This window comes from Saccopteryx bilineata, chromosome 2, assembly GCF_036850765.1.
Source record: "Saccopteryx bilineata isolate mSacBil1 chromosome 2, mSacBil1_pri_phased_curated, whole genome shotgun sequence".
In the NCBI taxonomy this organism is placed as follows: domain Eukaryota; kingdom Metazoa; phylum Chordata; class Mammalia; order Chiroptera; family Emballonuridae; genus Saccopteryx; species Saccopteryx bilineata.
Genome location: NC_089491.1, coordinates 231,617,352 through 231,644,594, shown reverse-complemented (window position 1 = coordinate 231,644,594; position 27,243 = coordinate 231,617,352). Strand labels below are relative to the sequence as shown.

Below are 27,243 nucleotides of genomic sequence, written 5' to 3'. Positions count from 1 at the left end.
GCCTCCACCTCAGGCGCTAAGAGCTTGGTTGCTGAGCAACAGAGCAGCCCAGATGGGCAGAGCATTGCCCCCTAGTGGGCTCGATGGATGGATACCTGTTGGGGGTGCATGTGGGAATCTGTTTCTGCCTCCCCACCTCAGTTCTCCCTTGATAATCATAATTAATTTGGGGGGGGGGCACAGGCCTTCCCATGAGTTTTCTCCTGTATTTTCTGTCCCGCTCATTGTTTCTATTGACCCAAAAAGGCACAGGACTGTTCAGTTTCCAATATTTTTTATTGTTTGACAGGCATTTACAACGCTCCATTCATAGACCTAAAAACATAAAAATAGACCTTCTTTCAGCTTATAAAAGAAATATATAAGAACTTTGGACAGACACGTCGTGACCTATGTACAGCGACACGGCACCCTCGGCGAGCACCACTCCCAGCATCTTCGGACGAACAGACGGACCCGTCTGCCCCGGGGCTGGTTTCCCAACGACAGGAAGCCTGGGCTGCCCCTTTCCCACCAGACACCCCGGACTGGGGGTGACGCAGGCAGTGTGGAGACACGAAAGGGTATAGAAACCACCCTAAAGCTTTTTCGGAAAATCAGAAGATATAGCAAAACTTGAATAGAACAAAACTTTCCAAAGATCAAGCTCAAAGCCCTGGCACCCGAGAGGCAGGGCGGGGAGGAGGGGCAGCAGGCAGCAAGCGGGGACCCCAGCACGGGGCTGCACTCCCTACGTCTGGAAGTATAAAGTCACCATGGATCTGTATAAAATATAAGCTACTAGAAAATTCAGGTCTTTAAAGTACCTACTGATGTGTCAAACACCAAATAGATATTTTCCCCCACCCCCACCCCCAAAAAAGTTTTCATATTATGTTTAAACCCTTCTTATGAGTGGACATTGTGAAATGGAAGGTGAGGGGGAAAAAAGCTATAAACCTTTAAAAAAAAAAAAAAGAAAAAGGTCGAAAGTGCTTTAACTTGGTTTTGCTCGCCCTACTTGGAAACCTGTGTAGAAAGTTAGATGCCCAGCATGTTTACCCTGTTTCGTTGGCATGAAGAACGCGTTACACACAGACATGGTTTTAGAAGAGGTGTTTGGTTAAGAGGTTCGATTACAGACTGTCAGGGAAGGGCAGGCCATCTATGGAGGGAGGTGCACTTGGATGGAAAACCCACAGTCACCATGGCAACCCTGTGAGGAGTCTCCCCTCCCCTTCCAGTGCAGCAGACACACCTGCTGCCCCCGTGGGTGTCCCGTGTAACCCCACCAATCGCCCATCTCACATAGAGGTTCAAACACACACACATCCGCTTCTTGGAGGAAGTCTCGCCTCAGCAAGAGCTTCTGGCCGGCCTTTCGTATAGAAATATAAACTCACCACGCCTCGGACTCTCTGCGAAAGGTAAAATCCTCAATTTTAGACTTGACAGTTATTATAACACTGTAAAATTCTCATCTGTTTCTGCCCCTGCCTCCCAGGTACAAATACAAAAAAATAGCGGTTTTCTCTTCTTTTTTCAAGTGATAAATTTGGATCTCTTTTCAGAGTTTGGCATCTTTACAATTCTTTGCAAAACTAGAACTGCCAAATGTGGACATCGCCTAAGACCAGCCATAGACCAACACAGAAGAGAAAAAAATAGGCTCATCAAGACGAAGACTCCCAGTCTCCTCATACGTCCTCAGGACACACAGAATGCTCAGACACTCGGAGGACAGGGCACAGGGAAGGGAGGGGACGCTGCGGCTGGGCAGCTGCTTTGTCCTGTTCCTGTTTTCCCAGCTGGGAGGTGCTCCACCTGACTCCAGGAAGGAGCCTCTGTGCTATCCCTCCCACTCACCTGCACACACACACAACCTCCTAGGGAACCTGACTCCCAGTGCTACGAAAACTATTTTTTATTCTGCAGGCCCTGGTTAACTGAGTAAAAGCCCTTAGTCCGGAACGGAAGGTGGACGTGAGCTTATGAACAATTCTCCCTGACGCCGTCAGAATGAATGACGAGCTGGGTGGCACACGGCTTCAGAGCAGTCTGCCATCAGAACTGCGTGCGCGGGATGTGCGACCTAAGGGTATGGCTCGCCTTCAGGGGACAGGAGGACACAGGAGGGGGCAGGACAGGGCTGATGAGTATCTACATGCGTGCACCGGGCCGCAGTCAGATCTCTGTGTTCAGCTTCCCGGACGGGGCCAGGTCTTCACGCCGGACCCAGATGACCTCCTCACCCGGGGGCTCCAGGCCCCCCCCGACGCCCGACAGGGCCGCCTGCTTCCTGAGCTGCGTCATGCGGGACGCATGACTGTCCAGGCTCTTGCGGCCTTGTCCCCGCTGACTGATGGAGGTGGCCTGGAGCCGCTCCCGCAGGTCTCCGTCCCCATCGGCGCCCCGCGCAGATTCACAGAAGTCATCATCATCACTGAGGATGTCCGTCTCCTTGATGTCGTCATGCTCCTCGTACTGAGCAAGGTCAAACTGCTCCTCCACCCAGCGGTCAGTGTCCCCGGCACCGGGTGGCGGCTGCGCCTCTCTCTCCGGGCTGCTGGTGGACAGGGCGTCGGAATCAATGGTGAACCTGTTTCGGGCCAGTCGCCGCCTCCTTCTGCCAAGAGACTTGCTTGGGGCGGACACTGCACACACACACAAAAATATAAAAACAGACCCCGTGCTTTACGTGAGATGGAAGCCCAGGGGCAAACAGAAGAAAAGCTAAATGGTGCACGTTCGCCTCGGTGTCGCTGGGGGCTTACAGTCCAGGCGTCACCAGTCTGCCTTGGAGTCTTTACCTCACACAGATGCCTGGACTTGGAGGGCATCACAGCAACTAACCAAAGGGCGAAGGGACACAGAGGGACATGGGCTACAGGTTATGGGGACTAGGGTCATCTCTCTACTCTGCACACCCTAGTGAGGTGGATGCCCACTACACTCACACAGACCTCTGAACTTGGATTAGTCAGCGCCCCAAACCTGACCATGTCCTAAGGCTCATGCCTGAGGGCTTCCCGGGCTGGTCCCCATTATTGGCTTCCTGGGAAATGCTGTGCACAATTGTGAGGCTCTGTCGTTGGATTAAGGGCACGTGTCCCTCTCGCTGAGCCTGCGGGGGGGACAGCCGCCCTGAGAAATCAGGTCTCAGCCAGCCTGGTCCCCTCTGGCACACCCTATATGAACAGTGAGGCTCAGGAAACGTGCACCTTCATCCCTCCTGACAATGATGTGCATGCGAACCAGCGATTCGGTTTACAAAGCATATATAGTACCGGTGTCTGAGTGGGAAGCGAAATAAGTAACACGACCCTCGGGCAGTGGCTGGAGAACGTGCTGCATAAAGTGGCAAACACATCTCTGAGTTCCTGCTTTCTCCCAGCTGCCCTCTAGGGAGCCAGTATTATTAAAAACAAAAAAAAGAAGACGCCACCCAATCAATCAAGCATACAAACAACCCCCCCCAGCACATACACTCCCCCAGAGACTGCTGATAGGGGAACGCTGCTGCCCCCTCCTGGGGAGGCGTGGCTGGAGCATCAGCAACACTGAGGTGACAGCTGGGCTTCCAGCGGCATTCTGAGCATCCTACCATCTTAAATGTGGAACAGGTGCTCGCCGCTCTTGTTCAGGAGGAAAATGAAAACCATTTCCAGGAAAAATGGAAGGGGGGGGGGGGACTCGCTCCTACCACACTGGGAAAAAGCAAAGATTCCTGCTCAGGCTTATCCACACCAAACCATAGGGGAAACCATCTCAGTTTAAAACTAGGCCACTAGAAACAGCTGCCAACGATTCGCCGGCTGAACATTTAGGGGTAAAATGTGCAACGTCTGAATTTTTGAAGTACATCAGAAGTTGGATGAGTTGATGGATGAGAGGTGGAGAGATGTGTGATAATTAGAATACAGAAAAATACAAATGGACCCTGGCCAGTTGGCTCAGAGGTAGAGCATCGCCCCGTTATGGATGGCCAGGTTTGATTCCTGGTCAGGGCACACATGAGAAGTACCCATCTGCTTCTCCACCCTTCCCCCTTCTTTCTCTCTCTCTCTCTTCCCCTCCTGCCACCATGGCTCAATTGGAGCAAGTTAGCCCAGGAACTGAGGATGGCTCCATGGCCTCACCTCAGGTGCTAAGAATAGTCGGGTTGCTGAGCAACAGAGCAATGCCCCAGATGGGCAGAGCATCATGCCCTAGTGGGCTTGCAAGGTGGACCCCAGTTGGGATGCATGCGCGAGTCTGTCTCTCTGCCTCCACTCCTCTCACTTAAAAAAAATACAAACTACTGATGGTAAGTACTAATGGACACAATTTCTTCAGCTGCTCTATGTCTGAAAATGTTCTTGAGAACATGTTGGGACAATTTTCAGTCGAGCTACTGGCAGACACACAGGACTTCAGATTACACTTGGAGCTGTAGCTACTGAGGCAGGAGGTTTGGCTTTCCTGCCCTCTTCCAATGGACCAGAGGGAGAAATTAACTCTCTGAGGATCTGTGACAATGCTGGGGCGTGAGCATTTCTCCTGAATTAAAGGGATGCTTGGCAACCCCGCTAGCCTGCGGGGCTGAGGGAGACGCTCTGAGTATTGCTCGTGTCCACTGTGAAGACTGACCAGCCATGCTGTGCTGACCCTCCAAAGCCCCATTTCTAGACCATCAGACACGAAGATCCTGGTAAGAGTCAGGAGCTTCAAAAGCAGAATGATGAAGACATTATTCAGCCAAAAATGAGCCATACGGCAGAAAAACCTCCCCATCAGCCAACAGGCTCTGACACCAGGCTTTCCCTTGCTGTTCATGGGAATGGTGGAGGTTGTGAGTTGGCTATGTTTTCTTTCCAAGAGGGTCTCAAACAGAACACTTCGGAGTGTCTCACAGACTCAAAATGCTTACCTTACAGATAAATTTAGGTTTACTGATTGACAACTAAAAGTTGGCCAATGAAATGCAGGGTTTCCTGAGGTTGGGACACCTATTCCCGCCCCTCACTAAATATTCCCTGGCAAGCAAAAGGGGCAGGTGAGACAATTCCAAGGTGAAGTTCTCTACAGTGGGGTCCACAAAGCCTTCTTACTCATGACCCATGAGAAATTGTGGACAAGAAGGTACTCAAGACTCGGAGGACCCTATAGAGAGTTGGGTGTTCACCACAACTGGTGTTCAATTAACACTTATTAATTAGAGAATAGACTCAAGATAACTAACCCCCTAACACTAGTTACACCTAAGGTGCTTAAAGAATATAACATCCTACATGAAGCCGTGTAGGTTACGTCTGTGAGAGCCATCTCCATTTACAGTTCTAGCAGCCAGGCCTCTTCAACATGAGTGAGGACAGGCGAACAGCCATGGGGACAGAGGTCGACATCTTTGTGGCAAACACAAAGTAAACCCCTTTTATTAGTCTCTTCCTTGCAAAGTTCTGGGCTTCCTCATAAGAAAGGAGTGACTAAATGTGACTATCCTGACGCCATCCATCCCTCTATGTTATGAAAAGACCTTCCTTCCTAGATATGTTCCCACCTGCCTTTTGTAGGTGGTTGTATCCACCTTCCTTTCTCACGGCTCCAAGGTGATAGTCCCTGTCCTGCAGAAGTATCTACTCTGGATTCCTCTTTCTCACAGCAGCTAAAGGCAGAGCTACAGGCACAAGGTACAGGTAGAGGCCTGAGAGGCCATCTGGTCTACCACACACGGACTCCTTTCCGAGAATCCATGTTCTCAGACTGGAGGCCATGACCTTGTTGAGACATGACCCACTGCTTTTGTCTTGACAAAGCTAGCTGTCATGCAAAGCAGCAGCTCTCATACCGCCAGCCAGTGAGACGGGCCTCCAGAAAGAGAGCACGCTCAGTCCCCAGCTTGCGGATGAGAAGACAGCTCACCAGCCAGGGGGAGGCAGGGGCAGAGGGAAGCTCGAGGGGGAACAGAGGAGCAAACAGTGCAAGTCCCCAGGAGCCACCAGCACGGGCGAGGACCCCACACCAGGGGAGAGCCGCATCCCAGGGCCAGCCCCACGGCCAGGGCTAAATCTCGTTCGACAAGGATGTCCATCAGGCTCACGTGGGCTCTACAGTGGAGCGGGGGTGACAGGAATCTTGAACGTCTGAATGCCCACAGTACCTGCCCGGCTCATGGCTGGCCTGGCCCCCTTCAGCGCACACAATCTCTTCCCTCCAAAGGGGACATATTGCTGGGACGAGGGGAGGCTCTCGGTCTTGAGCAGCTGTCTTCTGTGCTTGTCCCGGAGGATCGAGTGCACGGCCTTAAGAAAATCCTTTCGGCTCTTGGGGGAGCTGTGGAGAGACAGTTTACACATGTGAGAGACATGGCGCTCACTCAACATGACAGGAGCTTCCACTGTCATCAAGATCCACCAAACAAAACCCCCTGGGACCAGAGGTTAGGGATGGAGGCCAGGCCTCCCAGGGATGGAGCACCCCTGCTCCTTCCCCTCTAGGCTTTGTGACCTGTCCCCTGCCACCACGGTGAGACAAAGCAACCCGTTCATCAACAGACTGAATGGAGGACAGATTCTGCACCAAGAAGTTGCCCAATTCTGCTCGTGGGGCTTAAGGTGGAGCGTTTTGTTCTGAAACATGTCGACAGCAGATGAACGAACCACGAGGTTCCTGCAGCTCTGCAGTGCGCCCAGGAGGGTGTCCCAGTGTCCACTTTCCCCTAAGAGCCCGGCTTCTGTTACGTATCAACTCTTCCCAAGGCACATGCCAACAGGTCAATAGTAAAGCTGCACTGCTGAGAACCCCCAAATCTCCCCAAGCCCCATTCCCAGGGTGAGAAGTACTTCCTAGGTAACAGTCACATTTCTGGTTACGTTCTCATATTTTCATCCAGGTACATGTCACTTGGTTTGTTTGTTTTTTTTGACTCACGAAGAGTGTGAAATCTCTAGGGGCCCATTCACTGGATCCCGTGGACTTAAACCAACAAAATCTCAGGTGGATTAGCCTAAGTACATTGTAGAGATGCTGCTCGGGGCACATGTGGAGTATTTGGGAAAAATTTCAGTTCTAGTCCCGACAGCTTCCCAGAACCTCTCTCTGCTGACCCGTCACCCAACACAGAGAGGTGATGTAGAGACATGAAACCTGGGCTCTGAAGCCAACCCCTCCTGAGTCTGAACCCAGGGTCCAACTGCTCTGTCTTAGGCAGAGTGGCCTCTAGCAGCCTTGGGTCTCAGGCCTCAGTCTGACCAACTAAAACAGTACACTGAGGTGCCCAGCACAGCTCACACTGGCTAAGAGCACATTCTTACTACACTAGCAACACGCCACAAAGTATTGGTGACAGTCATCATAATACTAATCCGGTTGAGTTTCTATGGGCAGCCCACAGCACACTACTCCGCATGGCAGGTATTGGGTAAGGACTGAGGAAATGACTGAGTATCTGTGATTCCATTAAAGCACAAGTGAGTACAGGCTGTAATTACATCAGAATGCAGGCTGGAAAGCTAACCATCTTGATATTTTTAGGCAAAAAAATAAAAGAGAGAATCGGCCACATTTGAGGAAAGGCCTCCAATTTTCCTGGAACAGGAGAGAGGCAACCAGGAGGGAGGCAGGGAGGGAGATGACGAGATCAGTACAAGCCACAGGGAGGCTCAGATTCTGCGCCACGTCTGCAAGTAGACCTGGGTGACTCAGGCCAGCCACCCTGTGTCAAAGCTTCTCTGTGTGACATGGAGCCCTGGTGATACCTGCAGCCCCTCCCCTCCCCCCCATGCCACTCTCCACAGGCGGCACCTCAGAGCTGCTCCTGATCCACAAACACGTATCCAAACACCCACACAAAACCCGGGGAGATGGTTATGTCCCAATCTACCGAACACAAATGTAGGGACAAAGTCCTCATTTGAGCATTGACTATATCTGAAAACCCTATTTCCTTTTAGAAAGATGTTCGGCCCTGTCGGTTGGCTCAGCAGTAGAGTATAGGCCCAGCACATGGAAGTCCCAGGTTCAAGTCCCAGTCAGGGCACACAGAAGAAGTACCCATCTGCTTCTTTCCTTCTCCCCCTCTGGCTTTTCTCTCTCCCCCTCTCTCTCTGTCTTCCCTCCCCCAAAGGCACAGCTTGATTAAAGTGAGCTGGCCCCGAGCTCTGAAGATGGCTCCAAGACCTCCACCTTAGGTGCTAAGAAGAGCTTGGTTGCTGAGCAACAGAGCAATGCCCCAGATGGGCAGAGCACCACTCCCTAGTGGGCTTGCCAGGTCGATCCTGGTTGGTCAGGGCACATGTGGGAGTCTGTCTCTCTGTCTCCCCATCTCTCATCAAATAAAAACAAAAAAGAAGAAAAAAGAACAATGTTCAACTAACCAGGTTACTGTCTATATTCTAACAAAATCAGTTTGACTTATTCAACTACTGTTAGTTAACGTGTTCAATAATTTTCCAAATGTATAAGACAAAGAAAGCATAGAAAGAGCCTCAGTCCAGGCTGGTCCACTGAACCGAGGGGTCCGGGGCCAAGCACAGCCACACGCCCCCCTGGGAGCCCCAAGGCTGCACCTCCCAGCTCTAGACTTACCTGCAGCACAGATGGAACACCCTCTCCGGCCTCCCTTCTGACTCCGACTTCACGTGGACAATTTCACACACTGTGTTGGCTTCTGCATCTAGGTGAATCAAACCACACAAATCAGGGTGAGTACTGAAGGCACTGGTTTGCACCCTCACAAGAGCACGTCCTGGCTCCAGTGTGACAACACAGAGCAGAGCAGCTAAGGGGAAGGAACCGGGATCCAAACCCACACAGCATCCAAAGGCTCAATCCATGCTGAGAGAGGATGCTGGGAAAATTTCTAGTCACGAAAATCTCCCCCCAGGCGGTCTAAAGACTCTAAAGGGACAATCAGTCAATCTAACTGATTAAAGAACTGACCCTTTTAGTGGCAAGGCATGGCTGCACGAACTGTTTCAATTAAGTAATTAGTCATTTTGGCACCAGCTGGACTGAACCGAGCCCAGGATTCCATGAAGATCTCAGCAGGCCCTCGCCTTCATGGACAAGGGGGAGGGGGCTTCCCGTGAGCAAGCAGGCCGAGCGCCCTGGACAGGCAGTGGGTCCTGGACAAGCACGAGGCTCCTGTCTTTCTCAGCCCCCCCCCCACGCTGCCCACTCCAAGTGAGGCAAAATCGTATGTGGAGAAGGTGAGAAACAATTGTATTTTATTTTATTTTTTTTTATTTATTCATTTTAGAGAGGAGAGGGAGAGACAGAGAGAAAGAGAGGAGAGACAGAGAGAGAAGGGGGGGAGGAGCAGGAAGCATCAACTCCCATATGTGCCTTGACCAGGCAAGCCCAGGGTTTCGAACCGGCGACCTCAGCATTTCCAGGTCGACGCTTTATCCACTATGCCACCACAGGTCAGGCCGAGAAACAATTGTATTTTAAGGTCATTTCTAAGCTTTGCAACACCATATTATTTCATTTATTTTAAAAGCCTTGCAGTGCCGTCATCTGAAGTCATGGAACAAAGTATCTGCAGGGGGAACAATTCGTGACAAACATCAAGATTGGTCCTGGGAGGTGTCATCCTTGTCCCGTGGTTCTGAACCCTGTCACAAACCCTCCCCAGGCCACATTCCTTAACCCCAACTAGGGCGCGTTGGCAGAAAGGTCCCAAACTAAGGCGGAAATCCAGGTCCTCCACGTCCCGGCTCTCAGATGCACTGGGTGCATTTCACAGTGAGGAACATGTTGGCTGGTCTTCAAAACTCCATTTAAAACAAAAAATCTTTTATCTTGCTGGTTTCAAATGTGAAGGCATGAAACACAGAGGGTGAGAATAGACAGTGCTCTCACAAAGATGGTTTTGTCTTCAAAATGTGGAGCCTTTGTGTACTTAGTTCCCAAGGAGGCAAAATCCCTGCTGAGAGGCCTGCCATCCGTTATAACCACCAGCTTTCCGTTTCTAACCCAGCATGAGGAAAGCTAAGAACCAGGCTGTGCTCAGCCTGAGGCTGCAAAGCAGCACAGCATTGGTTACGCAGGTGCCCAGCCCCTAACGTCATCACAGCTGTGTACAGACCTACTACACACAGGTTCCAGCAAATTCCAGCACAAATCAGTTTTACCAATGAAACAGGTGGTAGACAGGCACCTTCTCTGTGCTGGAACACTCGAAGCAAATAATTACCCTAAATGCATTTGTCCCACGTGGCTGTTACACTTGAGTGTTTCTCCTGCACAAGGCGCAGCCAGGAAGGAGGCTGCGTCTAGTTTAGTTTGGGGAGAGCAACCGAAAGTTTAGCAAACACTGCACAAGGGGTGGCTGGTTTTGTGATGATTAGAGCAATTTTACTCCTGAGAACTCAATGCTCACATCAGAAGCAAGAAACAGAAACAGACCCCCCCCACACAGGGGCCCCTCCCATGTCTTCTCCTTACTACCGGACACCAGAGAGTTTCCACCTGACCCCCAAAAGTGCACCTCCCAAGATGTGCCCAGGAAAACCCCTGCCCCAGGTGAAGCCCCCCCACCCCCACCCCCACCCCGCAGTGCTGAGGGGAGGACTCTGCGTCAGTCGTACCCTGTGCTGTTCACCTCTCAGGTGCTGAAAGTGTCACCTAAGTTTAAGTCTCTTCACAGCTTCCCAACAACTCCCTTCACTGCTGTTTGGATCACAGTAAAAGAACAGACATTTCAAAGCCTTCCCACCAAAACAAAGAAATAAGTGTAATGTGTTAGGGGGTAAAAATGTATTCCAAGCCTTGTTTTGGTGGTCTTTGGGGGGTCTCTCAGTTACAAGGCAAGTGAGTTATTTACGCGGGCTCCATCCGCTCAGGGGTTCAAGGATTCCTCCCAGAAGACTCTTTGGTACTCAGATGTCAGTCACGCTAATACTACTAACATAAACAACAAAAGGACTGGAACCCCTAGCGAGATACTAAAGGCACAAGCTCGTCACAAAGTTAATCAACAGGGGGGGGATGTAAAGAAGAGGCAATGCAGAGCGAGGGGGGGAGCGAGCTGGCCACGCAGAGTGAGGAAAGGCGGCAGGTGGTCAGACCGAGCATGGTCAGACCGAGAGCATGGACGCAGGCCCAGCACATGTGGCGTTTACCTGCACTGGCCAAGGCGCGAACCTGCAGAGCTTCCGTGGGGATCATGTGCCGGAATCGGAAGGGGTCCCACTCCTCATAGATGGAAAGTCTGTGAGACCCTACCTGCAGGAGAGAAGGGATCAGGTGCATGAGAACCGTCTCTCTAGCCTGGACCCAACCTCCACGCTCCTCAAACCCACGACACGGAACCACAAGCATGTCTGTCCTCCACAGGAAGCAAGAGGCCACGTGATGCATGTGCTGAGTATGCAAATGAGTCTGCCCACCAAACCACGTGAGAGAGAGCTGGGAAGGAGGAGGAAGGGGCCCTACAACACGGACAGAGAGGGAGGACAGGAAAAGGGGAACAGGCTCACGCAGGCCTGCCTAAAAGGGGGCAGGACAGGCAATTGCCTGGGTCCTTAGCAACATTCAATAAAAAGAAAGAGAAAAAAAATAAAGAAATCACAGAAGGCTCATGCCCGACTGAAGGGCAAAGTCACACACACACATAACTGAGAAGCAGACAGAAAGGGAGAGAATCCTTAAACCACAGGGTGAAACACAGGCTTCTTACCAGTTTCTTCTTCTGTTTGGAACCATCTTTATACACAAGGACCACAGCGGTTTTGAAGACTGGAAAACAAAGGTGAGGTAAAGGTGGTCACAGCCCAGAACACACAGGGGTTTCCCCTTCAGTTCCAGACCTTGTGGTGACAAACACCACAGTCACGTAGAGGCGGCGAGCACGCACAGCCCCTGCACCTTCCACTCACCTGTCACGTCTGTGAAACTCAAAAGTCAGATGAGACAGAATTTCCCAGATTCAAAACACATTGAAAACCTAAATAAATGGAAATAACCTACCCTGCCCTACTGGAAACTTGTGGGCAAAGTATATTTTAACTAGGACATCATTCCAAGTGCTTACGGCGACTTATAGTTATGCACACTAAGCTAATATTACACACAGTGTGCATAATCCAGAAGTGTCATTTATCTTGTACTGCTCATGGTGATTAGCGTACGAAGCACAAGGCAGTTCCACTTCGTCCAAACAGGTGAATCACCATGAGCTCTGAGGAGCAAGAGGCCAGGGTGGGGAGACACATGGAGTCAGGGTGACCTCCCATCGAATTCCTTACACAGTGCCAAACATGTTCTACGCTCAGTGGCTCCGGCTCCAGCCCATCCATATTCTCTCTTCACACCCTGACCCTGAGCCATGGCAGACCCCACCGTGAGCAGCTAAGGGGACGTGCCTGGTGTGCAGACACAGGGTTACAGAGGGAACACAGGTCCAGAGAATCCTCAGGCATGGGCTCCCAGGGCCCACGGAGACCAACCCTAGTACCCAGTTCATTTCCTGTCGTACTTTGGATGGGTCAGTCTCCGATCATAATATGTGCCACAGGAAAATAAGCCTTAAAGCACAAAAAGGAACACCAGCCACTGAGTCTGGATTGTCCCTCACCAATCACACCTCACAACATCCAATTTTTCAAGGATCCTAGAAGACAGATGGGTGCTTCCCTCTGAGGCTTCCCACAGACCGAGAGGGGTGCACCAGCTCTGTGGGGACGCCAATCACTGGCACCCAAGGACGCCGCCCTCCCTACCATGAAACCTTCGGAAGTCACAGTAGCCTGGGCTGTATGCCAGGAAAGGTACCCAGTGACACTAGTCTCATAGGACTAATCGTGTCACTGGAACCACAACTCAATGGCATGGTTGTCATAGCTCTATGGCATTGGCCTGCCTCAGTTTACCTCAACCATGCTAGATCACCGGGTTGGGCCAGTGTCACCCTCCATCTGGGTTGTGAACACCTCTGCCTCCCCCTTGTACCACCTGGTCCTCGGCCGCTTAACCACTTTAGACATGGCCTTGAGCTCCCAAACTCTCGCAACCCTTGCCAGCCGGAAGCACTCTCTCCCCCGCAGAAGGCAAACATCTAGTGCCCTTCAAGGCAGAAGACTGAACACCCATTTTTTTCTTTTACAGGTGACGTCATCACCACTCAGTACACACTGGCCACCCTGTGAGTAAGGAGCCAGGTGCAGGAAGGCAGGAAGCTCACTTCCATCTCACAAGAAAGCTGCACCACTTCCTGAGATGAGAAGCTAAAACCAAAACAAAAGACCCCGTGATTTAACCTAAAAGCTGCCTGTTTGGTGTCACTGACCTCCTTCAGAATGACACTGTCGATTTCAGATACTTTCTGAGGCTCCAAGAGCTGCCATGCTCCTGGACACCAAACCCCAACTGTCTAACCGGCACCCACAACCGGCTCATTAGTGTTACCTATGTCTGCCCAGACTCTGAATCCTAAGTAATCCTGCCCTGCCCCGGGCCCTGTGGAGTCTGCCACAGGTGCACAGGGCGGTCCCAGGGGAGGTGAGCAGCGGTGAGCTCCCTTTGCAGGAGCCATGACTCCACACCTCCCTTCTAAGCAACCCACGGGGCAGAGGACAGAGTGACACATTGTCCTCCACCTGAGCCTATGGGGCAAGTGGACTAAAGCCCCAACCAGCATTTCCTGAACCCCTGGGCCCTGCTCTAGAGGCCCGTTCACTTATGTATCACCCACAGCTGCGTGTGGCTCCGTGGGGCTGCTGGGCCTAGGAAATCTTACATATTTAATGTGTGGCTCTCTGCAAAAAAAATTTGCCAACCTGACTTTCTCAGATTATTTCTTTTTTTTTTTTTTGTATTTTTCTGAAGCTAGAAACGGGGAGAGACAAACAGACTCCCGCATGCGCCCGACCGGGATCCACCCGGCACGCCCACCAGGGGGCGACGCTCTGCCCACCAGGGGGTGATGCTCTGCCCCTCCGGGGCGTCGCTCTGTTGAGACCAGAGCCACTCTAGTGCTTGGGGCAGAGGCCAAGGAGCCATCCCCAGCGCCCGGGCCATCTTTGCTCCAATGGAGCCTCGGCTGCAGGAGGGGAAGAGAGAGACAGAGAGGAAGGAGAGGGGGAGGGGTGGAGAAGCAGATGGGCGCTTCTCCTGTGAGCCCTGGCCGGGAATCAAACCCGGGACTTCTGCACGCCAGGCCGACGCTCTACCACTGAGCCAACCGGCCAGGGCTCTCAGATTATTTCTTTACTCCAAATCTGTTCCTTTCTAACTGCAAGAAATCAGGAGACAATCATGAAACATCCCAATGTTGATGTGGAATTGTTAGCCTAGCCCAGCCTTGGGAACAGGCAGTCGGTCTGGGTCACTTATTTCAGAACCACAGCCCATACATGACCCAGCAGGAAGCGTCGAGGAGCTCCCCAATCTCTCCAAGAAGAAAATGCAACATTGGAATCACAGATGGAAACACTGAAATCAAGCCCCGTCCACCGCTCCCCTCACCACAAAGGCCCACCCCCATCAGAAACTAACAGCTAAAACACCCAACCCTCCCAGGTTTGTCCTATTTAGTCCTTGTCCTCCTGCGCACGTCTGTGCCAGATGTGCCCTTTGTCATGTTCAGTGAGCCAGCATGGACGGCCAGAGTGGCTCTTCGACGGTGTTGGGAACAATGCTAAGTTTCTCAAGGAAGACGGAGCAATCTCAGCAGGAAGCCCAGGAACCCTTTGTTTTAAAGGTTCTGATTTAATGTCAGTCACAAGGGCGTTCCCTCTGGGGAATACTCTGTTCACATTATGGAGGAAAACTCAAGTTCGGTTGAAGCAGCAGTAACCAGAACCCTCCCCTGCCCTGACACATACCAAAGGCGGCCAATTCCGGCTCCTTCTTCCACTTCCCCAGCGAGGCGGGTGGATTTGGCCATATCACGGTTGTGTGCAGAAGCAGGTCCCCCATGCTCAGGTCAGCAACCTGGAAACCAGGGACGGGGTGAGGGTACAGGCAGGTTCCAGATGCTCAGGCTATCCTGACATGTAAACTTCAGCAGGCTGCTCTGTCCACGCTACTTCATGAAAGTACAGCCTCTGAAATCATGCACACATTTTGTTTCCCTCTTTACCCCCAAGTGTCTACCAGATTTCAATAATAAAGTGGGAGGAAAGAACGATACAGACAAGGGTTCTAAAATTCACAAGCAGTAAAGCTGTCAAAACTGATCTCCAAGTCAGAAACGTTTTGTGTTCAAATAGAGACCATCCCTGTAGACAGAAGAGGGGCCACCAGTGACAAAGGTCCACCCCAAGGACCTGTCAGCATTTCCACCTGTGACTTTCAGTTCCCTGGGGGGGCACGGTATTCTGGGACACGATGGGATCCATGATTGCTTCTTTTCCCCACTCATTTGAAAGAAGATTTTATTTCAGTTTGGAGGAGGACCAAAGAGGCCAGCTGAGGTTCCTGAAGCAGCTTTGGAAGCACAGGCACCAGGAGCTCAGGGATCCCAGGAGCCATGAGGTCTGGCTCCATGCCCCCGAAGGTCAAATGCAAGACAAATTCCTCCTCCCATGGCAGAATCCAGACACGGCGACCCAGTGCTTCCACCTCACAGGAGTCCCGTCTGCCCTTCTCACTGAAGTCCTTGGCCCACTTCCAAGCCCATCAGGTCCCAGCCTCCCACCACGCGACAGCTTTATCATCCAGGCTCCCAACCTGCTGTCTGTGGGGACACACATGAGGACCAGACTGCAGCAGCCAGGATTCGTGGCCCATCCCACTGGTAAACACTTCGGCCAGGCCACCCGAGTACCCACACCTCAGCTTTGGCCCACACTCTGCCTCCAGACGCCATGTCCCTCTTCCTCAAGGCTGCATTGCCAGTATCTGCAAACTTGATGCTGAGCTCCTAAGGACAGGTGGCTCTAGTTTATTCTTCTGCTTAGGATCCCACTGAGCTTGCAGACACAGCAGCCACCAAGCAGCCCTTTGCCAAACATGGTGCCATTCTCAGCCCACCAAACCAGGCCACAGGGCTGGAGACGTGGCATTGTGGCTGCCACAATGACCGGGATCATTACAATAACAATTACTCTTTATCACTGAGCTGTATTAGTAGCGTAAGCAAGATTTTATTTTTTTTAATTAAGCACCTATGGCCCTGGCCAGTTGGTGCAGTGGTAGAGTGTCAGGCCAGCGTGTGAATGTCCCAGGTCAGGGCACACAGGAGAAGCAACCATCTGCTTCTCCACCCTCCTTCTCCTTCTTCTGTCTGTCTCCCTCTCCCTTCCCCCCTGCAGCCATGGCTTGAATGGTTCTAGTGCATCGCCCAGGGTATTGAGTATGGCTCTGTGGAGCCTCTGCCTCAGGTACTAAAAATAGCTGGATTGCAAGCATGGCCCCACATGGGCAGAGCATCAGCCTCATATGGAGGTTGCCAGGTGGATACCACTCAGGGTGCAGTAAGAGTCTATCTCCTTACTCTCACTTAGAAAAGAAGAAAAAAGAAACTTCATAATCTTACCTCTTTCTTAAATTATCTTTCAAATGTCCAAAAGCTTGTTTCACTGAGGATAAATGAAGCTGGGCAACAACCCTTCCCCCTCTGAAGAGGAGGCTGTGCTCTCAGTCCAGGATAAACAGCTGTACTCTGCCCCCCCCCGTACCCACCCCCTCCTGGTCACAGGAGTGTCTCTTCTCTGTGCCCTCCAGTGCCCCGCCCCTTTTCTGAGGCAAGAAGCAAAACTGAGGACAGGGTTCCAGGTGAGTCAGGAAGCACAGGGGTCCAGCACCTGTCACACCTCTGTTCATCTCAGAGCGATCAGTGCTCCATTTATATCAGTTCTTCCCTGTGGCTTGGGCACAACTCAGGGTTTGCCCTACATCATCCTCAGGGGTACCTGCTCCTGTCACTGTTTCCTCTCAGTAGCTTTGCAGGCAGACTTTTTGATCAGGGATCTATCTCAGTCACTCATTCCACAAGTACTGATCACCTGTGAGAGCCAGTTATCATTCTAATCTCTGAGGATGCAGCTCCCACCTCACGGTCCTTTTAGAAACAGCCCAGGCCACGGTCATGCAAGTTCACTCTCACACCTAACACACAATCAACCAGGGTCCTGAGGGCACGGCTGAGAATCAGGGCAGTACCCCGCAGCGAGAAACGGGTCCACGAGGAGGGAGACCCACACTGCGGCCCTGGACGAGGGGTACAAGCTATGCCAACAACACCAGCTTCTTCACAACTATTTTACTTACAAACGACACCTTGACATACAATCAGAAGAGATCAGAAGAGCCCTTCCTCACTGACCATTGTCCATGGAAGAAGGGGGGTCCTTACCTCTTTTTTCTCCCCGGTCTGTTCAGCAATCAGCTGGTCAAACACAGCCCCAAACTCCTCGTGGATCTTCTGCACCTCGTTGATGTGACTGGCCACCTTGTTCATGGTCTTGATGGCCACTAGGAAGGGGCAGGTTGGAAATGGAGAGGTCACACAGATGCGGGCGGGGCCGTGGGTGGAGGTGAGTGGTGGGGTTGGGGAGGGGGCTGCAGGGCGGGCTCCCAGGAGGGGCCGTGGGCAGGGGCTGCCGGCAGGCTCACCGTCCAGGTGGTAGTGCTCCTCGCTGTCCGCGTCTGTCAGGGCGAAGAGCTCCTTCAGCAGGAGCGGGTACTTGAGGACCCTCTGGATGGGCTTGATGAGGTACGACTCGAGGGTGGACGAGTGCTGCTGCCTCGGGTTCTGGGCGTCCAGGAACGCCTTGAAAGCCGGGTCTGTCCTGGCTGCGAGGGGGACACATAGCTCGTGGGGTGGGCACCAGGTCACCCCCACTCACAGTTTCACTGCCTCACTCCAAGGGATCTTAACAGGCTGGGTAGAGCGGGGTCAGGAGTCTAGAGAGACAATCCAAAGGGCCTGTCATGTTTGTCTGTCTGTTTGTTTGGGGGACAGCAGGGTTGGAGTTAGGTACGGAAACCATAGGGTTTATAAATTCTACACAGTTGGATTGCGGGGGCTGCTCCTCATTCTCCTTGAGTTGAGAATGTCTTTTTATTCTATTTTGACCTCTGGGACCTTACAGAGCCTAGGGAGACTATCCTCCCAGGGCCGGCCAATTCCTGGAGACAGCCCAGGACTCACCTGGGGACACGCCTTTCTCATGTAACCAACCAATCCAGACCCCCCCCCCCAATCTCTTCTATGAGCTCTCACACTCTGTCCCCACCCCCTGGTCCCATCATACCAGGGCTGGGCAGCAGACACTAGGGGTAGCCCTGCACCCCGAGCCCACTGACGCTGTTCACGTGCCCGTCCTGAGCCTCCTCACCCGGGCCTCCTAGCAGAATCCACCGTAAAGGCTCCTGGCCAGTGTCCCTTTGGTCCCTCTCTCTCCTGAAACCTCAAGGCCCACTGTGTGGCCCTGCACAGCCTGGTGTGACCCTCCTCTCGGGAACTAGCTCTTCCCTGGCAGTTGTCTCCTGGTCGCTGGCCTCTCCACCTCTAATGAGAGCGCCAGGAAGCTCCTGGCCCTGTTCCCCAGTCTCTCCAGCACCCCACTGCTGGCAGAACCTCTTTGGAGAACCAGCAGGAATAACCAGAAGCAGCAGCACCCAGAGCTCAGGGAAGCGGGCGCGGACAGGTCTCCCGCAGAGAAAGCCTAATGCCTGCCCTGTGTTGATTGAGTGCCGTGGGCAGCAGCTCTCGGGCAGGCCCTGTGCACCCCGACCTCCTATCTCGGGCAGCACTGCCCACTTGCAGGTCTCCCATGTCCGGGCTGGCTGACAGCGGACCTGGGAGCTCTGGGTCCACATGCAGAGAGCAGTCGGCCAGAGGACAGCCAGGACACTGGGCTGATGCCTTTAGGTGCAAAGTGGAGGAGACGGAGGACGCAGCAAGGGCAAACCACAGGAGGGAGGGAGGGCTGGAAGACACATCAATATGACGCAGCAGTGGACACACGGGTCCTCCTAGGCTCCTGACACAGATGAAGAATGGACATCCCTCTGCAGTGACTAGGAGTGTGGCTAAGACCAGAGGATGTAAAACTGTGACCTGCTTCCTCTCGACCCCGTTCAGAAAACAGCACCCCCGAGGGAAGCGTGGGAAGACCAGCCCCCTCACCCTCAAGCCCCGCGAGAAGGAATCAGGGTACCATGGGCTCGGCCACCACTCCTCCCAGAGAGCAAGTCCCTGAAGAGAATGGGGACTGGGAGTGAGTGACCAGGTGACCTGCGGGCCAGGGAAGGGAGGCTGGGCCCAACAGCAACGCATGAGGAAGCCACGGCTTCAACGGGATGCCCTAATCTCAGCCCATGTCTACAAAGGACCTACATTTCCAAGGTCTCAAGTCTAAAACTATGGCATGGACCTCTGCCCCATGGACTGTACTTCATGTCAGGGCAGAGGGGGCAGATCCTTGGCGTTGGGGGCTGCTGGACAGTCACGGCATCAGCCCAGCCAAGTCGGTTACAAACCACAGACGGCACTCCCGTTCTCACACCCTCCCCATCACCCTCCCGCACTTTTGGCAATTGGAAAAATGTAGGTCAAACCTCATGTTATAAACGTCTAGTTTTGAAAGATATGATAATATCTTCCAGGTGCAAAGGAAAAGAAAAACATTGAATTAAGAAAAAATTTAAAGGGGCAGAATTTAACCTAATTGAATGTTTAAAAATAATACAAATTGCTCTGAGGACTGTTGCAGGTATATAGTCCACCGTGCAGCAAAGAGCTCTAAAATCTGTTGTGTTCACAAGCTCAAAACAACAAGCACTCAGGAGAACTGTGAAAGTAGGTACACACACACAGTTGTATGCTCAGAGCAAACAGAACTCGGTGCAGACGCTCGACCTGTACGTACGCCATTCTGTGGGCAGGAGTCTGTCTCAGAGGCCTACATGGTACTAACACGTCCTACAGCAGGTGTTAAACTAAGTCAATCTCATTTTTTCCTCAGCATCAAAGCACAATCTCGAGAATTATCTCCCTGTCAGCAGCTGTTCATACGCAGCCACCAAGGGGTGTCAGGGACGGCAGGCCACTGTCCAGAGAGTCCCTGAAGCCAAACTTCCTATTGGTTACACTGGTGGCCAGGGAAGTGTTTCTTTGGTCTTTTTATGTGTCACCAACAACCACATGCTGAACCGCAGAACAAAAACCACTTTCTAGAAACCGTGAGTGCTCCCTGTTTCTAGAACACCGAGGGAAAGGGGCCAGCCCGCATATCCTCCTCTGTTCTGCACAAAGCAGAACTGCTACCCGAGGGACGTGCATAACGGGAGCCACCTGAACAGGACGGCGGTGGCGTCATCACACACCTCGGAACAAAGGTAGGCAGTGGAAGGAAGCAGTCCCATAGGGGAATGAAGTGTGGTCAGTTACAATGACATCGATGAAGAACAGAAATGGGGCAGAGGCTTTCTAAGCCCCGTATGTTTTTGCATAACTGCAAAATGACCCATGAATTCTGACCCAAAACAGCTGAGACAAAGCTCTAATTGCAAGAAAATAGACAAACTGCTAATTCGAGTGATTTAATGCATTGCATTTCTCACAGGGCCCTTTATATGCAGCTCATGAGGACCTCTGCCTGCCACACCAATGATGCTCAGATGATGGTCCCAAAGCCCCCAGCCACAGTCAGCCACAGAACTGTGATGCAATGACTAACGGGCCGAGCTGACACCCCGCCCTCGGATGCCTCACCTTTCACCAGGACCTTGGGGACCTTCGTGTGGCTGGCGCAGAAGGCACTGTAGAGCTTGAAGCGGTCGGCGTAGTACAGAAAGGAGCCCCCCAGAGAGAACAGCACTTTCTGGATTCGACAAGAAAAAGCATGGTTAGTCCATGTTCCCAATCGCCTGGGAATACCTGCAGGGTGTCACAGGAGCACCCTTCAGCCTGACCCTCCCCACTCGTCAGCACCAGCCACACCTGCCACAGCTGCCCTCTGCTCGCTGACGGCCTGAGCCGGCCTCACGGGAGCTGGCTGTGGCCCTCCTGGTGCCTGAGAAAGGAAAGGTCAGCACAGGGTCCTCCGTCTGTACGATGGAGTGTTGCTCTGTCCCACCAACAGGCCCAGCAGCATGAATGAAGGTCACTAGATATGCCACATGAAAAAGGCCACACAAGCATGAGAAACAGCACGTGCCACACGACGCCATCTATGTGGAATTCCTGAATACACGCTACTCAGTGGTCACAGACCATGGCTGACAGGCGCGAGAGGAATCACAGGAAAGCAGGAGGGATGTCGGGGCTGACGATGAGGCTCACTGGATTATACACTTTCAATATATGCAGTATTGTGCATCAATCACACTCCAGTTCATCTGCTTTTTAAAGAATACGAGGGTGGCGGGTAAGCCGACACTTAGATGGGAAGTGAAGGCAGGAAGTGTCCACGAGGAAGGAAAGAGCCAGCCAAGGAGGCGGAAATAAGCTGCCAGCTCCCTCACCGCAGTGCTCATCATAAATCCTCACTAAGGCGGCAAGACTGGCTTCCTCCTGGATAATGACGAGCTTTTCCATTAGGCAGTTTCCCAGAACAGGATAAGTTAAATCTATTTACCAGGAAACCAAGGATGCTAGCCGAAATTGCTAATAGCAAGTATTAAGGCCCCACATAAACAGAAAAAAGGTCAAGGTCGGTACACTTTCCAAAGCATGATGTACCTACCCGTTTAATGCAAGTTGACAGCCGTTTTTGGGGTTTTGTTTGTTTTGGGGAGGGGATTATTTGTTTTATTTTAACTTATTGACTTGAGAGAGATACAGAGTGAGAGAAAGAGGGAGACAGAAACATCGATCTTTTCCTGCATGTGCCCTGACTGGGGATCCAACTGAAAACCTCTGCACTTCAGGACGATGCTCTAACCCAGGGGTAGTCAACCTTTCTATACCCACCGCCCACTTCTGTATCTCTGTTAGTAGTAAAATTTTCTAACCACCCACTGGTTCCACAGTAATGGTGACTTATAAAGTAGGGAAGTAACTTTATAAAATTTATAAAGCAGAGTTATAGCGGGTTAAAGCATATAATAATAATTACTTACCAAATACTTTATGTCGAATTTTCGCTAAGTTTGGCAGAATAAATCTTTATGAAACAACTTACTATAGTTAAATCTATCTTTTTATTTATACTTTGGTTGCTCCACTACCGCCCACCATGAAAGCTGGAATGCCTTTTAGTGGGCGGTAGGGACCAGGTTGACTACCACTGCTCTAACCAATCGAGCTATCTGTTCAGGGCGACAGCACCAGATTTTATCTTAGTCAAATAAAGAAGACTCAGCCAGTTTCCTACCCGGGTTCCCTTAGGAACGGACCCTCACCTGCAGTCCAATAAAGACACATACCATGAGCACAAGAACTCACCATCACAAGCACAAGGCCCCTTGAGACTGAACTTGGCCCAGGGGATGACCCACTGTGGCGTTGGGGAGGCTTTGTACTCTGAGGACTGACTTACCTTAAATTGGTCGACTTTCTCAAGCTTTTCCAAATCAGGTACTAGTCTCACTCCATCTTCGAGAGTTTTAAGAAATTCCACTTGAAACTCCACCATTTCAGTTAAATTACCAAAGAGCACATCAAGCTGGAGAAGGAGAAAAAATTTAATCTGCTTCATATTTCATTAGTTCAGAAACTTTGCTTCTGATTTCAAAGTTGTTCTATCAATACTTATCAATGCAGACAATGATTCCACCACCAGAGTGTGGGGCAGCTCCTTACTCTCTGACTGCAATGATTTGACCTCTTTGTTGCAATTATATGAATTCAAAATGCTCTCGGTATCATATGCACATCCCACCTTCCTCTTTGCCAAGGTAAGTGGTAGAGTGACCCTAAAAGTTCAGGCAATTTCCACCATACCTCATCTTGGGTGAGAAAAGTTTCTTTCTGAAGAGGTTTTAGGTATCTCTCCATGAGACAGTTTAAGTCCTAAGGGTTGAAAGAATACTTCATTAACACATAGTCCAAAAGAATCTAAAAACAGATTATGTCCCCAATGCTAACACCCCAGTCTCGAGGTCACTGAGGTCCCCAAAAGGAGTAAGCAGCCCTCTCCGTAAACATCCAGGCTCTGCAGGCCACAACCACTCACCCACTGTGGTAACAGACAGTGGCCAATGGTACAAAGAGGTGCGAGTATGGCTGTGTCCCAACAAAACTTTATTTGTACAAGTGGGCAGCAGGCTGGACTTGGCCCAGGGGCCACCATTTGCTGACCCTGGATTTAAAGACTAAAATGGATCATTCAGAGTAGACTGTACGGTCATAACGTATAACTAAGTTATAATAGGAATACAGAATTATTATAGTGATAGGAATTGTTAGAAACTATATAGTAATATGTATTGTGTAAATATATAGCATGAATTATATAGAGACAAATAACACAGAGATATAAGTGTATGTCAGAACAAGTAATAAGACACAGGAAACAGACCTGACAACCTCCTGCTTAAACTCAAATTAGATTTTGAAGATAATAAAATCTGTCAGAACTAAATTCAATTATAGAGCCAGCTCAACAACATTTTTACAAAGGTCAGAAGGATCACTTTTACAGTCACCCCCATCACCAGGCAAAAATAGGTTTACAGTTGTGAGTACTTGAAACGGAGTTCATGTTTTTATTATTACTAATTATTGTCTCATTTTCCACATGAACCACTGTCAGCCTACTCTTGCCCACCCTGAATACTGCAGTGAATTGCTCTAAAATTGATGTGCTTCTTTAGACGCAAAGATAATTGTCACATCCAGAGTAAAAGCCAAACCCCACAGTAGAGACCGAGGTCGTCTGTTCCCGTGACCTGGCTTTGTTACAGAGCCCCTGGGAGGGTGGGCGGGCGACCCCACTCACTTTCACGTAGGTGCGTTCTGTCTCCAGGAGCTCACAGATCACCTTGCGCAGCTTGTCGGCGTCCGTGAGCTGCCTTGTGGTGGCTGGCGGCCCGCCGGAGTCCTGGGGGGATGGGCTCAGGTCACTGGGGTTCATCTCATGCGGACTGTGGCAGAATGCGGCCCCCTGTTCCGTGCTCTCCAGAGCACAGGTGAAAGGGCAGGGCAGGTGAGGTTAGCACTCACTGGAGCGACCTGTCTGACCCCTGCCCTCCTTGCAGAGTTCTTTCTGGTTCACAATCTGCCACCCATGAGCTTCCTCTCTCCTCTCCCCAAACTGCTGCCCCCACCCATGTGAGAGCTCAAAGAATGCCAGAACAACCATCACAACCATCCTAACAGAAACTGAGTGCTCACTGCATGCCAGGCACCAGTCTGATGTGCCTCCCCACACACACACACACACACACACACACACACACGGTCAGTAAGGGCTATGATTCCTGTGCACAGTGGACACAACAGAGGCCCAGAGAGGGTAAGTAACTCATCCAAGATTGCACAGCCTGAGACAGCAGCAGAGCTGAGATCGGAACCAGGCAGCCTGGCCCAGGGCCTGTGCTCTTAACCACCACACAGGAGGTTCACCCATAAGAATACAGAAGAGGTACAGAGAAGTTAAGCACATTTTGCACAAAATACAGAGCTCATTAATTTTCAGACTCCCAGTTACATGTGCTATACTTTGTCATGTTGGAAGATGACTTTACAAGTGAAGATTCTTCCTGGCTCTGTTAAAAACTGATAGTGAGGCAACTTTCTAGATAATGACAGATATGCATATATATATTTTTAAATCTCTATGTCTCCAGCTTCTCCAAAGACAGAAAGATACCACTCACCTCTAAGAATCAGGGACCTTAGGTTCTGAGCAAGCCCTCAACCTGTATCCACCTAACCTCTGTCTGTCTGGGATGATTTGGGTGGAACATTAGGGTTCTAAAATTCCAATTTTTCCAGTTATGGAAAACAGTTCTCCAGAGCATGGGCTGCTGACACCCGTGAGATCATCAGGCCACCGCATAGCACCACACAGGATTTACCAGGGGCCCATGAGCTGCCCAGTGCCCAGTGCACCCCCAGGCCAATGCAGTCAGGACCTCAGGGCGGGGCTGTGCATGTGGCAGCATTTTCTAGAGTTCTCTAAGGCAGTGGTCCCCAACCCCCAGTGGTCCCCAACCCCAGTGGTCTCTAGGGCCATTTGGTACCGGTCCGCAGAGAAAGAATAAATAACTTATATTATTTCTGTTTTATTTATATTTAAGTCTGAATAATGTTTTATTTTTTAAAAAATGACCAGATTCCCTCTGTTACATCCAAGACTCACTCTTGACGCTTATCTCGGTCACGTGATACATTTATCCATCCCACCCTAAAGGCCGGTCCATGAAAATATTTTCTAACATTAAACCGGTCCGTAGCCCAAAAATGGTTGGGGACTACTGCTCTAGGGAATTGGCCCGGTTGATCTCGTAGCACAAAATCTAGGTACTGTTTGTCCAAAAGCACGGCTCAGTGTGTGATGGACATCTCCCTGAAGGTCCGGCTGCCTTCCTGTGCAAATAAAGAATGACTGCTCTCGTCCTCCTACCCAAAACAGCAGCTGGTGCTCAGAGAGGAACGTCAAGGCTGGCACTTAGTGGAGGGCAGAGGAGCTAAAACCAAAGGCAGGTTTTCAACAGAGGAAGGGAGCAAACACTAACAGGCCTTTCCCTCATGGGCCCATCCCAAGAGGGAAGCCTGGAATCATGACAACCTGCCAAGGATGCGTTGGCACCAATGTCACAACAGGGAAGAAGCAGCCAGAACCCAAATCTGGAACCGTCACCCCAATTCTCTGACAATCGTCATAGGTTATTTACGGCTCGCATTTATGCTAGTCTTACCTGCCAAAAGGTATCGGTAAACTGACAGTGGCACCTGTCAGTGTTCTCTATGGAACCTGTCTCAGACACTGAATATTCCCACAAAGAACTCTCCCTTCGATGATGGACAAAAACTCACCAGAGTGAACTGAACTGCACGTGAAGTGTATCTCAACAAGACCGTTACAAAAGACTACTCGTTTTTAATAGAAGCTCGTTTTGGTAGAAATAAACAGTTTTACTCAGCTATATTAGGGTTTTCCCAACTCAACATGATCCTTAAATATACAGATAAATATGACCTTGTCTTAACAATTAAGAAAGAACAAACATCCATTTAAACAAAAATGCTACCACACTATTAGATGATCTAATAGCAACCCTATAGGCCTTGTAACATGAGCATGATGCGGACAAAAAAACCTCACTGAAGGGAAAATCCTATGGACCGATGGTGACAACAGCCAACCACTAACTCCCCTGCCCTCCAAGCTGAGCCTTGGCTCAGGCTGCCACTATAAGCGCACTTAGCAAAGGAACCTCGCACAACACACAAGTAACCGGTACCCTGGCTTACAGACACTCTTCTAAAAGTCCCAACAACCACAGCTGCCTGTCGTTTACATGCAGATTAGCAAAGCTACTGCTCATGATGAAGAAAGCCATCCTTGTGTTCCCATCAGAGAAACAGAGCACTTCCCACTGCCCTCCATTCAGACAGCTGCCCTGTGAAACCCTGCATACCATGGAGTCCCCGTATATGAGACCAAGGATGCCCTACACATTAAGAAGAGTTTGCAGAAGTTACAGCCTTGGGACACAGACACACATCTAAGGCAAGACATTCCAAAAGATGCCTCCCTCCCTTTGCTCTCCCAGTTCTCACTGCACTGGGCAGAATAATGGAGTTCCTGTGTTTTCATTCTCTGTTTCACCACAAATACTTTGAGATTTTCACGTTTAAGAGTGTGGGTACTTGACCTATGGTGGAGCAGTGGATAAAGCATCTACCTGGAATGCTAAGGTCGCCGGTTCAAAACCCTGGGCTTGCCCAGTCAGGGCACGTGTGAGAAGCAACTACTAGAAAATGATGCTTCTCGTTCCGCCCCCTTCTTTCTCTCTCTCCTCTCTCTGTCTCTAAAAAATCTAAATTAAAAAAAAAATTTTTTTAAGTTTGGGTATGGCTCCTCACTTTGTCCATGTAAACTTCACCACCTCACAGGTCTGACATCCTTTATTTTAAACACCCCCCCCCCCCCAGGGGAGGAGGGTAGCAGGATAGTGGGATGTGGGCCAGGACTTTATAGCTCTAAGCCTAGCCATCTCCTCCCAATTTCTCCTCCCCAAACCAGGTGACCACTTGTCCTGAATTACACTAGGAAACACCTTAAACATCCCAGGGGACACCTGAAAATCCCCCTGACTCCTCTCCTGAGCATTCAGAGCCTAAGGCATCCATTCCTTCTCATACTGGTCCCCCAGTCAAGGGAAGATTTGGCCCAGGGGGTCTCTGAAGTCGAGGAGGGGGCAAAGCAGGTTCTCCCC

At 50.9% G+C, this 27,243-nt stretch overlaps 1 protein-coding gene across 8 annotated transcripts in view; it reads right to left on the bottom strand.

Annotated features, from left to right (window-relative positions):
- Positions 1-262: 262 nt before the first annotated feature.
- TIAM1 (TIAM Rac1 associated GEF 1) overlaps positions 263-27,243 on the bottom strand; it is a 309,396-nt gene continuing 282,415 nt past the window's right edge. For 6 of the 8 annotated variants that reach the window (XM_066259555.1, XM_066259556.1, XM_066259552.1 and 3 more), the window contains 12 exons: positions 23,796-23,972; positions 22,799-22,867; positions 22,395-22,520; positions 20,627-20,735; positions 17,521-17,700; positions 17,261-17,379; positions 14,787-14,895; positions 11,642-11,700; positions 11,085-11,187; positions 8,545-8,632; positions 6,119-6,291; positions 263-2,633 (listed from right to left, as the gene is read on the bottom strand). In XM_066259555.1, the coding sequence (XP_066115652.1) occupies positions 2,164-2,633; positions 6,119-6,291; positions 8,545-8,632; positions 11,085-11,187; positions 11,642-11,700; positions 14,787-14,895; positions 17,261-17,379; positions 17,521-17,700; positions 20,627-20,735; positions 22,395-22,520; positions 22,799-22,867; positions 23,796-23,972 (1,782 nt within the window). In that variant the 3' untranslated portion in view covers positions 263-2,163. The remainder of the gene's footprint in view (positions 2,634-6,118; positions 6,292-8,544; positions 8,633-11,084; positions 11,188-11,641; positions 11,701-14,786; positions 14,896-17,260; positions 17,380-17,520; positions 17,701-20,626; positions 20,736-22,394; positions 22,521-22,798; positions 22,868-23,795; positions 23,973-27,243) is intronic. The other 2 variants (XM_066259557.1, XM_066259559.1) reach the window with 2 other exon arrangements.